Source organism: Canis aureus, chromosome 24 (genome assembly GCF_053574225.1).
Source record: "Canis aureus isolate CA01 chromosome 24, VMU_Caureus_v.1.0, whole genome shotgun sequence".
Classification (NCBI taxonomy): domain Eukaryota; kingdom Metazoa; phylum Chordata; class Mammalia; order Carnivora; family Canidae; genus Canis; species Canis aureus.
In genome coordinates this window covers 29,629,609-29,644,138 of record NC_135634.1, presented here as the reverse complement: position 1 = coordinate 29,644,138, position 14,530 = coordinate 29,629,609, and the positions used below count along the sequence as shown (strand labels likewise).

General features: G+C 34.6%; 1 protein-coding gene and 1 long non-coding RNA gene across 18 annotated transcripts in view; one reads left to right on the top strand and one right to left on the bottom strand.

The window, feature by feature from the left end:
* The window catches only part of HMBOX1 (homeobox containing 1), a 191,070-nt gene that overhangs the window by 73,778 nt on the left and 102,762 nt on the right, over positions 1-14,530 (top strand). For 16 of the 17 annotated variants that reach the window (XM_077868685.1, XM_077868684.1, XM_077868683.1 and 13 more), the window contains exons 2-3: positions 2,168-2,247; positions 12,189-12,665. In XM_077868685.1, coding sequence (XP_077724811.1) covers positions 2,225-2,247; positions 12,189-12,665 — 500 coding nt within the window. In that variant the 5' untranslated portion in view covers positions 2,168-2,224. The remainder of the gene's footprint in view (positions 1-2,167; positions 2,248-12,188; positions 12,666-14,530) is intronic. The other variant, XM_077868682.1, reaches the window with a different exon arrangement.
* The window catches only part of LOC144295968 (uncharacterized), a 39,482-nt gene that overhangs the window by 20,516 nt on the left and 4,436 nt on the right, over positions 1-14,530 (bottom strand). The gene's annotated exons all lie outside the window — the stretch shown is intronic.

The window sequence follows — 14,530 nt, the reverse complement described above, 5'->3', positions numbered from 1 at the left end:
CCTTTTAAAAAAAATTTATATAATCTTTATTTAATTATTAAACTTGTTTTTAAAACAATTTTTAAAAATCTATTAATTAAATTAATTAAAAAAAATCTGTTTCCTATGTAGGGAGGGCTTTGTGACATTGAGCCTGAGAATAGAGAACTCAGCATCACCTTACTTGTTTTTGCTTTTCTGTCCTTAGAACATTTTAGTTCTATTGAATATTTTAAGCCCATTTATATCCATAATATAAATAACATAAAGTCCGTGATTTGCAGTTACAAATGTATCAGTGACTTCATCTCAGTTTCCTTACCTGTGAAATGTGAGTTTTTGGTAATTTACTTCCTAGAACATCTTGATTCAGTTCTAACGTGGTCCTCATATTTGCAGAATAAAGGTCAGGATTACTTTGAGGCATTTATCAGCCCTCCACAGATTGTGGAAGTCTTCCCTTTGTAGCCTACGTATTTCTCATGCATATATGTAAAAAGGCTGGTCACATAGGTCTACTTAATCCCTATACCTACTTCATTGTCTCCTGTAACTATTCCTTCTCCCTGGAATCTTTCCTCTACTGATTCTCACTTCCGTTCACACCTTGGTTTGGTGGAAGTCTTATTCTGATCTTCAGATAACAACTGCAGATCTCACTCTAAGAAATCTTCCCAGTTCTCTGTAGCCTAAATTAATCTCTAAATTGTTACTCTCATAGACCTTGTATTTTTAGTCTTATCACATTATGTATTTTATTATAGAAGAGTGTGCGTGTGTGTGTGTGTGTAGTTTTTATTTGATCTTCTCCTACAGTTTAATATGCTTCTATACTATTGGGACTATATCTTACAGTTTAATATGTTCTGTACTATTGGGACTATATCTTACTCTGTGCCTATGTCAGGGCAAGTCGATATTTCATATATTTGAGCTGAATATGAGCAAGAATGAAAAATGTATATTGACCAGTAATCAGTTTCACGGCTTAGTTTTGATATTCTTGCAATCAGCAACACTTTCAGTAAATTTTCTTTGTACTTTATATCTACTTTTTTAGGGCAGGTATTTTTTAAGTCAGCAAGAAAATTAACTACAACAGGAACTTCATTAAAGCTACAATTTAGGATATGCAAATGTGAAAGGTTTCTAACTTTATCCTGTACATTTCGCATATATCATTAGTCACTGTTAGACACTTTGGTCTTGCTTAATATAATTCAGTGCTGAATGTGTATTTTAATGTGAGAGTTTTGACATCAACATTTTTAACTTTCATGTAATTTATAATCTTAACTTTGAGTTAATGGAAATTGTTGCTTCTGTAGATTGTGGTTGGAAACTGCTAATAAGTTCAGTCAGTAATACATGATCTTTAGCTCCTAAGCCATGAATAGTAGATTTCATTTTTTGTTAAAATCTATGTCTGAACTGAAAGGGGTCACAGGGTGTGAATGGTGAATAAAGCAGTAGGATGCTAATCAGAAGATAGAAGTACTAGACTCAACTCTGTTATTAACTTACACTGTGTTCAGTAAAGTAACATGGATACTAATCTCCTTTTTTAATTGGTAATAATAGCCTTGCTACTTCATAGCTTGTGAAGTGCTTTTATCACCATTTAAAAAAATAATTTAACTTCTTATAGCTCTTTGAGGTAGTTATTGATCATCCCTGTTTATAGATGCAGAAATTGAGATTTAGAGAAATTAAATCACTCAAGATTTGGCTGGCAGTCCAGTCTGGAACTGGACCCCAGAATTTACCCCAGAGTTAAGACCTTTAGCTCTAGTCATGCTATGGTGAGTTTTTTGCTTATAGGATGCTACATAAATGCACTGATATTATCAGTTTTCTCAGGTGTCACAATAATATATACGTTCCATTGCATGTTTATATCTGTTTTCCTTGGTGGTGTCTGATAACATTAAATTTCAGGAGTATGATTTTTATTACTTTTTCCAAGTGAATTATAAAAGCTATTAGTGATATTTTTTAATTTTTTAAAATTTGCTTCAAACCATGATTTCATTTTAAAAGTTCAAATTAATTTTATTATTTTTTCAAAATAATTTTAAAAACATGATTACCTAATGCTGACTGTTAATATCTTTAAGTTATATAGTTAAAAATTTTATTTAACATTTAATTAACAAGTATTTCTGAATTTTCTGTCTTTATTCTACAGAATGGTAAATAACACTGATCATCTCTAGTAAGGATATTGATTCACCTCATGTAAAGTATGCTCAGTTCCTTTCCAGTGGTGTAAGTATCTAGTCCTTTTCTTAATATTTATATTCTCAATTTTAATAAAGTAAAGAAATAATCATGATTATTATCCAAAAATGATAGCAAGCATTCAGAGTTGAAAGAACTTCTTCATAATCATGTGGAAAGGAATGGATTTTTAAATCTATCAACTTTCTCTTTTACCATTTGTTTTCAACTTTGAAGTCTGGCATTCATTTTCAACATGAAAAACTACATTTCAAACTGCCTAATAGGGTAGAAACTTACAAAACAGATGGCTAGCTACTACTAGATTCCTTGTGACAAGGAGAATAATGGAAGCATGTTACCTTAACACTGCCTTTGTGTGCAAACTCCTTAGCACCTTAGCCATTTCCTTTACCTCCTGGAGATAATAATATAGTTAAGCCTATTAGCTAATGTTGGTAGCCTTTCTTTGAAGTCAGGCAAAAAAATACAAATTGATATGGTGGTATTATGTTGAGAGTATTTTGTGCTAGGATATGAACTGTAACCACTAGTTCATATTAAGTAGGCCTCTGAATAAAAGTATTCCGGGAATTTCAGATATTAGAGAAGATAAAGTATCTATTAGCTCATTAAGTGCATCTTTAGAGTCTACTGCAGAGTGCCTTTAGCATAAGTATTTTCTAAAATTTGGTGCAGTCTATGTTTCGATTAAATTCCTTCCGTTTTGTCTGACAGTTCTGTAATCCAGTAAGTAGACATTAACATAGATTTTCTTTATTATTTGGATTTTTCATTAAAGTTTTTTCCTCTGTCATCTACTCTATCATATATCGAATAGGCCCAGGGGATGTGAACTGAGTTTCTGCTAAATAGCTATATCCTTGGGAAATGGCAAGGCAGTGCATTGCTTTGAGCCTTAGTTCTTCACCCCCCAACCTTTTAAAAAAATGATATACCTGCTAATGGCTGTTTTTAATAGCCATTAGAATGTAAGCATCATGAGTCCAGGAGTTTTTGTCTGATCTGTTCTTTGTTGCATCCTTTCTGCCAAGTACATGGTCTGACACATAGGGCATATTCAATAAGTGTTGATTGAATGAATGATTTTTCTCTAAATGGTGTTTAGTTCTCTGATTCTACTCTATAAACTTGCATGTTTTTACTTGGATTTTTCCCCCAAATATGTATAAGGTGGCTGCAATAAAAAAAATTTCAGTCTTAATTGGTGGTAATTTAAAAATAACTGTTAAAAAGTGTGATTGGCTGATTAGAATATAATCTCATTTTTCTCAAGTCTTTTTATTATGAAAAGAACTTTTTCATAATAAAATGAAGTGAATTTCTATCATAGCCCCTATTCTTTTGTTTTAGTCAGTTCTCCTATTGGTTTGAATTACAGATTTATCTTATACTGTTATGCTCAATTCCCACTAAATCTTCATTTCTTACTTATTCTCACGTCTTATCATTTTTATACTTTAAGACTCCCATTCATTTGATGGTAATAATAACTGTGAAAGAGGCTAATGTGCCATAACTAGTAAGAAGGGTCTGAGTACATCTTTAGTTGATGAATATTATGATTAATTCTAGATTGTGTTAAATCCTCATGCAGTAAATACCAAGTATGCAAACAAAACTAACTTATGACTAGGTCATATTTTGCCTAGTCAGTCTAGATAAAAAGATAGCAGAATCAAGCTGAAGAAAATGCTAAGTGCTGTAATTTAATAAAATATTATTAACTGTTAATGCTTTGCAAGTAAAGTAGTGATGTTATTTTTGCACAGGTGATTTCAAGATTAATCATTTGTGAATGCTTTAACCTTCTTTGCTCTATATGTTTGTAAAAGTTAGTTTAAGGGATCCCTGGGTGGCGCAGTGGTTTAGCGCCTGCCTTTGGCCCAGGGCGCGATCCTGGAGACCCGGGATCGAATCCCACGTCAGGCTCCCGGTGCATGGAGCCTGCTTCTCCCTCTGCCTTTCTCTCTCTCTCTCTGTGACTATCATAAATAAATAAAAATTAAAAAAAAAAAAAAAAAAAAAAGTTAGTTTAAGAAAGTGTTCTGGGGATCCTTGGGTGGCGCAGCGGTTTAGCGCCTGCCTTTGGCCCAGGGCGCGATCCTGGAGACCTGGGATCGAATCCCACGTCGGGCTCCCGGTGCGTGGAGCCTGCTTCTCCCTCTGCCTGTGTCTCTGCCTCTCTCTCTCTCTCTCTCTGTGACTATCATAAATAAATGAAAATAAAAAAATTAATCTTTAAAAAGCAAAGTGAAGTATATTTAAAAAAAAAAAAAAAGAAAGTGTTCTGGACCAAATGCTGATTTAAGAAGGGTTTAGGTATATCCAAGTAGGGATAAAATTTATTATAAAATAGGTTTACTATTATGGTCCGATAGTATGGTCTTTTGAAATATCAGTTAATGAACTGAGCCATAATCCCTGAATTTAATTGTTCTTTTATGCTTTAAACATTGTCTGTGTTACTACAGTGTCAAAATTCTTCTCACATCATTTTCTATTATTGTTGGCCTGAGTCTGCATTCAGATTAGTAATTTAAAGTGAAAGACATTCCTTACCCTATGAACAGTTCTTGTGCTACATAAGAAAATTAATTTAGTTTTTACAGGTTGTCTTTTTCTGTCATAAAAGAATTGCTGGTGTCGTGGACTTAGATGACCGTTGTAGGTCATTTACTGCCATAATTTCAGGATTACATGCTTAAACTAGGTAAATTATGAGAAACAAAGTGTGGAAGTGACAGGCTGTACCTTTGCTCAATGCACATTGAGATACTATTCTTGATACCCAAGAAAACCTCTAATCTTAGCATTTTTCTCAGTGAAATATAGTACCTTCAGTGTCTTATGCATGATTTGATCCTGCTTATTCCATTATCATTCTACTCTGTAGTGATCATACATTCCATTTTAGCAATTATAGATCTTTTTACATTAGTTCTGTCTTTGTACTTGGGATCTCTTTTGGTGCAAGGCACAAATATCTAATTTAAACAAGGTGTAGAATAAGGTGAAATTTATGCTTCTATATAACATACAGCAAGAAGGACAAGAGATGTAGCAGGCACTCAAGAATTGCTAGAATAAAGAATGTGAATGCTGCAGAGCTTTCTCCTTTGCTCTGCATTTCCTACTATGCTTTATTTGACAAAGTCACTTTTTCCACATGGTGAAGAATGTACCAGACTAGTATCTTCCTGCTGCTGAGCACAGTTATAGTGACTGTCCATTTTCCTGCTGATCTAACCTAAATATTTTAGGAAAGCAAGGCTTAGCTTCCTTGTGGGCCCACCCTTTGGCCAGGAGGCAGGATATTACAAGTGGCAGTCCCACGAACATGTGGTTGGAAACAATGAGGCATTCTAGGCAGACAAAATAATACGAATATTCTGTTATCACCTTTCATGGCTTTTGGAATAAAAGTGCTTCCCATGGTGAATCTCAATTGACATAAAATACTAAATTGTTTCAGATGCTTTGGAATCGTTAGTTTTGATAGTTCTAATACAAGCTTTAGGGTGGATACTTTTCAATAACCAGCTATGGGAACCTGGGTGGCTCAGTGGTTGAGCGTCTGTCTTTGGCTCAGGTTGTGATCCTGTGGTCCCAGGATCGTGTCCCACATTGGGCTCCTCACGGGGAGCCTGCTTCTCTCTCTGCCTCTCTCTCTCATAAATAAGTAAATAAAATCCTAAAAAAAAAAATGAGTTAAATTCATATAAAATTTAGTTTAGTTTTATGCTATCACATTGCTTCTTACAGAAAAGGATTTAAAGAATTCCATGCAGATACTATCTGTTCTAATATAAATAGGATAGGAAAATACCAGGATTTTTTTTTTTTTTTTGTCTGTGTAATAAAACAGTTCTTGAAGTCTCATTTAAACTAAGGTCAGTTTATGAAGTATTTTGAAAACATTAAGACTGAAGTTAGTAAAGGACAGGTCTACTTTATTTTATAAGGGAAAGGAATAATGTGTAAAAACCTCAGTTTACCAAATCAATAAATTAGTTACATTAATTTATTTTAAAATTTTAAAAAATATTTTTAAAATTTACTTATTTGAGAGAGTGTGTGTGTGTGTGCATGAGCAAGAGGAGGGACAGAGGGAGAGAGAGAGAGAGAGAAGGAGAAGCAGACTCCCCACTGAACAGGGAGCCCAGTGTGGGGCTTGATCCCAGGACCCCGGGATCATGACCTGAGCCAAAGGCAGACACTTAACTGACTGAGCCACCTAAGTGCCCCTATTTTTTAATTTCTAATTTTAATTCCAGTATAGTTAACTACAGTGTTATATTAGTTTCAGATGTATAATATAGTGATTCACCAATTCTATACATTAGTCAGTGCTCATCATGATAAGTGTATTCTTAATCCTCTCACCTATTTCACCCACTGCTCACTCACCTCCTTTCTGGCAGTTTCTTCTCTGTAGTTGAGTCTGGTTTTTTGTCTCTTTTACCCTTTGTTCATTTGTTTTGTTCCTTAAATTCCACATGAGTGAAATCATGGTATTTGTCTTTCTCTGACTTTCTGTCCATGTGGTTAAAAATGGCCAATTTTCATTATTCTTATGACTAATATTCCTCTGTATGTGGTTTATCCATTCATCTAACAGTGAACACTTGGGCTGCTTCCATAATTTGACTAATAGTAAATAATGCTGCAATAAACATAGAGATGCATCTTTCTTTTTGAATTAGCGTTTTCATTTTCTTTGGGTAAATACTCAGTAGTGGAATTACTAGATCATAAAGTATTTCTATTTTCAGTTTTTTGAGGAACCTCCATACTATTTTCCACCCTGGCTGTACCAGTTTGCATTCTCACCAACAGTGCGCAAGGTTCCTTTTTTTCTACATCCTCATCAACACTGTTTCTTGTATTTTTGATGTTAGCCATTTTGACAGGTATGAGGTAATACCTCATTGTAGTTTTGATTTGCATTTCCTTGATAATGAATGATGCTCAACATCTTTTCATGTGTCTCTTGGCCATCTGTAAGTCATCTTTAGTAAAATGTCTCTTCAAGTCCTCTGCCCATTTTTTAATTGTGTTGTTTGGAGGGGGTTGATGTTAAGTTGTATGAATTCTTTATACGTTTTGTATACTAACCCCTAATTGGATATATCATTTGCAAATATCTTCTCCCATTTATTTTTATATATTTTTTAAAGATTTATTTATTCATGAGAGACACACACGCAGAGAGAGAGAGAGAGAGAGAGAGAGAGAGAGAGAGAGAGGCAGAGACACAGGCAGAGGGAGGAGAAGCAGGCTCGCCGGTCTCTAGGATCAGGCCCTGGGCTGAAGATGGCACTAAACCGCTGAGCCATCCGGGCTGCCCTCTTCTCGCATTTAGTAGGTTGTCTTTTAGTTTGGTTGGTTGTTTCTTTTGTGTGGAAGCTTTTTATTTTGATGTAGTCCCGATAGTTTATTTTTGCTTTTGTTTCTCTTATCTCAGGAGACCTATCTAGAAAGATGTTCTGGCCAGTATCAGTGTCTGTGCTCTCTTCTGGAATGTTCATGGTTTCAGATCTCACATTTAGGTCTTTAATACATTTTGAGTTTATTTTTGTATATGGTATAAGAAAGTAGTCCAGTCTTATTCTTTTGCATGTAACTGTCCAGTTTTCTCAAAACCATTTGTTCACTTTTTCCTATTGCATATTCTTGCCTCCTTTGTCGAAGATTACTTATCCACATAATTGTGGGTTTATTTCTGGACTCTTTGTTCTTTTGACCTATGGTATCTATTTCTGTGCCAGTACCATACTGTTTTGATTACTAGTGCTTGGTAGTACATCTTGAAATCTAGGACTGTTATACCTTTAGTTTTCTTCTTTTTAAAGATTGTGGGTCTTTTGTGTTTCCATACAAATTTTAGGATTATTTGCTCTAGTTCTTTGAAAAATGCTGTTAGTATTTTGATAGGGATTGCATTAACTCTGTAGATTGCTTTGAGTAGTACAGACATTTTAACAATATTGGTCCTTACGGTCCATGAGCATGGAATATCTTTTCATTTTTTTTGTGACGTTTGGCAGCTACTGTTAAAGAGAATTTCCTAGGATTAGCTTTATTATATTACCAAGCACTGATAGAGCAGAAAAAATGGCTAAGGTTTATAACAGAAACTAAATGTTAAATGTCTCTTATAAGCCACTTGGAAAATGTTCATGTAGCTTTCTCAGCAAACTTTATTTAAGCCTAATATGCCTGCTGAAAAATTCACAAATCAGTAGTCACTGCTTGGTGGATGTTCACAGTGAATATACCAGTGTAATATAACTAGCATGGAACATTACCAACACTGCATAGCATTTTAGTAATAGATCATTCATACTAAACCAGGTGTATTGTTCTTTTGAAATTGGTCAGGAGAAGAAGTTTTCTCTTCCCTCTCAACCAGATGATGATATATTAGGGGGGGATGTATTAAGCTAACAAGTAGTAAAATACAATTGTAATAGCCAAAGCATTTCAAGATTTATTCATGTCAGTGATACAGACTGAGTGCATGATTAGATGCTGAGGAAGGGATAGAAGGAGAGAATCTTCAAGACTACTTCTCACTGAGCCAGGAGACCCATGCAGGGCTCAACCCCATGACCCATGAGATCATGACCTGAGCCAAAACCAAGAGTCAAACATTTAACCGACTGAGCCACCCAGGTGTGCCCCATAGTCAAAGCATTTAGAATAGCTAATGATTGGAAATAGTCTGTGTGTCTAAAATAGGATAAACAAACATGAAGTATATTCCTATAATGAAGTACTACTCAACAATATAAAGGACAAACTACTGATACATACCTATATCATACATGAATCTCCAAAACTTTATGCTGAGTGAAAAGAGTACATAGAAATTCCATTTATAGGGGTGGCTCAGCGGTTTAAGCACCTGCCTTTGGCCCAGGGCATGATCCTGGAGTCCCAGGATCGAGTCCTGCATTGGCCTCCCTGCATGGAGCTTGCTCCTCCCTCGGTCTGTGTCTCTGCCTCTCTCTCTCTCTTTCTCTCTCTGTGTCTATCATGAATAAATAAAATCTTAAAAAAAAATTCCATTTATATGAAGTTCTAGAACAGGGAAAACCAATCTGTGGTGGGAAAAGTCTGAGCAGTGTTTCCCTGTAAGAGAAGGGGTTAAGGATTAGCTGGAAAGGGAGCACTTCTTGGGATGATAGCAATATTCTGTATCTTCAAAGGCATTTTCAAAGGCTATGTATTTCTTTTTTACAATGTGTACTTCTCAAAACTCATAGAGTGGTAAACAAAAGATTTGTGTAGTTTTTTTGATGTAAATTTTACCTCAGAAGATAAAACCTGAACAAATACTGAGCTCTAGTTATTGAAATGCATGTGGAAGTATTTAGGAAGAAGTGTACAAATGTCTGTAACTAATTTTCAAATGTATAAAAAATAAGATGAGTATAGGTATGGATGCATAAGCAAATGGATAGTTATGTTATAAAGCAAATGCAATGTTAACAGTAAAATGTAGATAGTATGTGGGTGTTCACTGCAAATTTCCTTCAATTTTTCTATATGTTTAATGTTTTTTATTATAAAATGTTGGAGGAAAAAAACCCAGGCAATCAAGAAACAAAATAATAGTCATGAAAATAAGACTTTTATCATGGCTAGCTTGTCACAGTGAGTATTGGAAGAAAGCAGAAGATAATGTTCAGGTGTAAGGCAGACACTGTCCTATGACCACAACTGGCTTGCAACATGTAATTTGTGGTCCACAAAATACATTTGTTTTTATTTTTAATTAACCTGTCTCGAAAATAAGAGTGATTTCACATAAAAATTTTAGATTTCTGTCTGCTTATTTTTAAGAGGATTTGAAAGATAAGTCAGTCAGTCGATAGAGAATAGAGAATCCAAAGGCAGATAGAGATTTGTGCAGAAATTTTATATATGAAAAAGATTGTATTTCAGATGAGAAGAGACATATTACTCAGTAAAGCATATTGGACAACCACCTATGCATTTGAGAAAAAATAAAGCTCAAATCCTTTCACACTCATTAAGTAAATATAAATTACAGGTGGAGCAACGATTTAAATGTAAAAAAAAAAAAAACTATTACTAGAACCCCTAGTCCATCATTAGGATGGTTGTATCTAAGTGATTTTAACTGGAGACTTAAAAGAGTTTGATAGCATATATCCCAAACCATAGGTTTCCAGTAAGTCCTGAAATATGTTGGGAAGCAGAATGATAGAGGCTTTGGAGTCAATAATATCTAGGTTTAAATCTTTTTTCTACACTTACTCAGACTTTTTGCAAGGTACAGAACCACTCTGAGCCTTAGTTTCCTCAATAATTAATATACAATTTTAAAAATCTTCCACAGAGGGTTGTTGTGAGGATCAGATGAAATTACATTCTGTGAAATTCTTGCCCTGTGCCTGCCTAGAAGTGAATATTCAATAAATTTTTAGTATAGAGTGAGGAAGAAACAGACTTTGAACAGCTGTAGGGAACTGGCCCAGAACAGATGTTTCACCTATAAAGGATGAGAAAATTCTTTGACATTTATTTCCATTAGCAAACATTTATTTAGAACCTACTGTATGCCATGCATCCTATTTGGCATTATAACTATAAAAATAAGAATAGAAGAAATTACCACTTCAAAAAAATCTTAAATTAGGAAAGTCAAATTTTATAAGAAAGGAATTCAAGTAGTAAGAATTTTTATTTTATTTTATTTTGATTTTTTAAAAAGATTTTATTTATTCGTGAGAGACGGGGGGTGGGGGTGGGCAGAGACACAGGCAGAGGAAGAAGTAGACTCCATGCAGGGAGCCCGATGTGGGACTCAATCCCGGGTCTCCAGGATCACACCCTGGGCTGAAGGTGACACTAAATCACTGAGCCATGCTCACTGGGCTGCCCAGAATTTTTAAATTCAATAATTCCCTTAAGCTTAATATTATTATGTCTCTAACATTTTCTGGCATGCTACAGTTTCTCCTGTTAGTTAAAGGAAACATAATGTGGAAGCAATTTCTAAGAAAACTGAATAGTTTGGCTACAACCATGAAAGATCCATTTCTCGGGATAACTATTAAGAGAGAATGCATTACAGAGATGAGATAACTAAACGGAATTGCTAAGTGGTGGGTGAAATGGTACTTAAGTTTTTTTATGCCTTTCTTACTTTTCCATTTAAATATTTTTGCTGGTTGTTAGTATTTGCCTTGGCTTACTTTTCCATGTCATTTGTTTACATTAAATGAAGATACAACTTCCTAGATAATTTTTTCCCCACATTTAGTAAAACAAGATAACACAAACTGTTTTTTCAACAGCATATCGTTAATAGTACTCTAATGTAATGAATTTGAGATAGAAAAACCCTTGTGAGTAATCACGAATAGGCTAGGATTAAAAGTGTATGTATCGGGATCCCTGGGTGGCGCAGCGGTTTGGCGCCTGCCTTTGGCCCAGGGCGCGATGGAGACCTGGGATCGAATCCCACGTCAGGCTCCCGGTGCATGGAGCCTGCTTCTCCCTCTGCCTACGTCTCTGCCTCTCTCTCTTTCTCTCTCTGTGTGTGACTATCATAAATAAATAAAAATTAAAAAAAAAAGTGTATGTATCTAATCTGCTATTTTGGTATTATTGCCATAACTGAAATTTTGGTTCAAATATTTACCAGATTGAGGAAAATGTAAATTGTACACCATATGAAATTGGGTTTTAGACATTAAACCTAATGTCCATCTGCCAATAAACTCGGTAACTGTGCCAATCTATTTGCCGTGACAAAAATATTTTAGCATGGAGTGATAATAACTTATTATAATTATTATGATAATGTGTTGTTTTCAGTAAGAAATTTATTAGGAATATTTTGCATTTTCTCCTGAGTATTCTCTATAATGATATGTTCTTTGGTACATGTTATAAATAAAAGATTTATTTTTTATTTTTTTATTTTTTAGTTTGCTGGAAACCATGTCTCACTATACAGATGAACCCAGATTTACCATAGAGCAGATAGATCTGCTTCAGCGCCTTCGGCGTACTGGAATGACTAAACATGAAATTCTCCATGCCTTGGAAACTTTGGACCGTCTTGATCAAGAGCATAGTGACAAGTTTGGAAGAAGGTCCAGCTATGGAGGAAGTTCTTATGGGAATAGTACCAACAATGTTCCAGCATCTTCTTCTACAGCTACAGCTTCCACACAGACCCAACATTCTGGAATGTCCCCATCGCCTAGCAATAGTTATGATACCTCCCCACAGCCTTGCACTACCAATCAAAATGGAAGGGAGAATAGCGAGCGATTATCCACGTCCAATGGAAAGATGTCACCCACTCGCTACCATGCAAACAGCATGGGTCAGAGGTCATACAGTTTTGAAGCCTCAGAAGAGGACCTAGATGTAGATGATAAAGTGGAGGAATTAATGAGGTTAGTTCCTTTGCTTACTCAGAGTCCCCCAAATGTCTGTGTTCTTAGATTGGTTTTTAATATACTGTATTTCAGCTACCCACTTGTAAGAACTATGATTTCCCCCTGCTCCCCTTGGAGATGAAAGAAGATATTTTCAAATTTTATGATTTTAATTCAAATTTTGTCTTCTTTACCTTAGCCCCTTCTCTTTGCTGCCTGATAATAAGCCTTTTCCATTCTGTTTATCAAAGCAGAAATTAGCCTTCTCTTTATAGTTCTAACTGCTAACATCTGAATTTTCTGAATTGTTAACACATTCTAATCCTTAGAGTTTTCTGAGAGAAAAGATGTTTTATCATGATACAGAACTTGTGCAATTAGTTTTTCACTCTAACATACCACATCAAAATAATTTTGAGCACCTATTATATAAAAACTTGTGTTCTTAGGCAGAAAAATAGACATGCTTCCTACCCCTAAGAAGCTAAGGTTCTAAGTTAATAGATGCCATATATATTATCTATTACAAGGTAAGTTTAAGCCTTTGTTGTTTTAAATACTGAGAAAAGAAGTCCACTTTCAACAGATAAAATTAGGAGAGACTTCACATTGGACCTGGAACACTCTGAGACCAGTAACCATGTGTTTTCGAATGTTGTGTTTCCTGGATCTAGGACTGTCCTTGGCACATGGTAAGGGTTTAATATGTTAAGTGAATTGATGAATTTGAGCTAAATTTAAAAGGATAGCTTTTGTTTGGAAATATAGGAACTTTATTTAAAGTTAAGGGAATAGTAAAAGGTAGAGAAGGCAAGGCATGTTTATAAAGGCTGCATGAGCTAGACTATGGTGATAAGAATATTAGGATACAATACAGATTTGGAAAAATTTGAGTTCCACACAAGTAGTTTTATGTTTAATTTGGTTGAAATTAAGGATTTTTTACAGGTCTATAGGAATAGACATGATAAAAGCATTGTTTTCAATAGATTATCAGTACTGTAGTGGGAGGAAATCCTGCAGATAGATTAGTTACAGTAGAGAAGCTGTAGCATGAATTTGTCAGAATAAAGTTAAAGCCTATAATGAGTTATAGTTCTTCCTAACGATTTTAGGGCTTGAAAATAGTATAATGGTGACTAAATATTGAATATAGAAGATCGGCTCTATAATACCACAGTGGTAAAATCTTTTAAACAAACTGTCCCAAATTTATTTTTAGGGTAGCACTGCCTTGTATGAAATTGTGAACTGAACAGACTATCTAGATTCTAATATAATTCTTATAATGAATAGTTTCATAGAGCAGCCATAGAACTCTGTTATTTAAACTTTTAAAACTTTAAGAGATCAATTTGATTTTGAACTCATTTGTACTTGTTAAAGCAGCTGGCCACAGTTTAGATGTTCCTTTTGAATTTAACATGTGTATCATTGTCATGATTGAGAGGGAGAACTGTTGCTGCAAATAGACGGTTACTTAACTCATTAAAATATAACAGGGTTAGCTTTTAATTATCCTGAGTAGAGAGGATATTATATCAACAATAAAATTTATATGCTAGCATGTTTTTTTGTTGTTGCTGTCATTAATCAGTTTTAATAAGCTTTTAACATAACAGTTATTCCCAAGTGTGTATTAAACTACCACAAAATTTGGGGAAACTTCGTTATTAACTAAAGGCTCTGAGATTGGCCAGGGTCTAAAACTTGACTGCAAGGATCTAAGCACTTAACTATTAGCTCTTACATTGGCATAATATAATTCAACTATGTTCTCAAAATCAACAGTAAACCTCTTTAGCAATCACTAGGATTTGTAGTTAAATCCCACAATTAATACACATTCAAGTTTTATCATTAAAAATATACAGGTTTTTGCA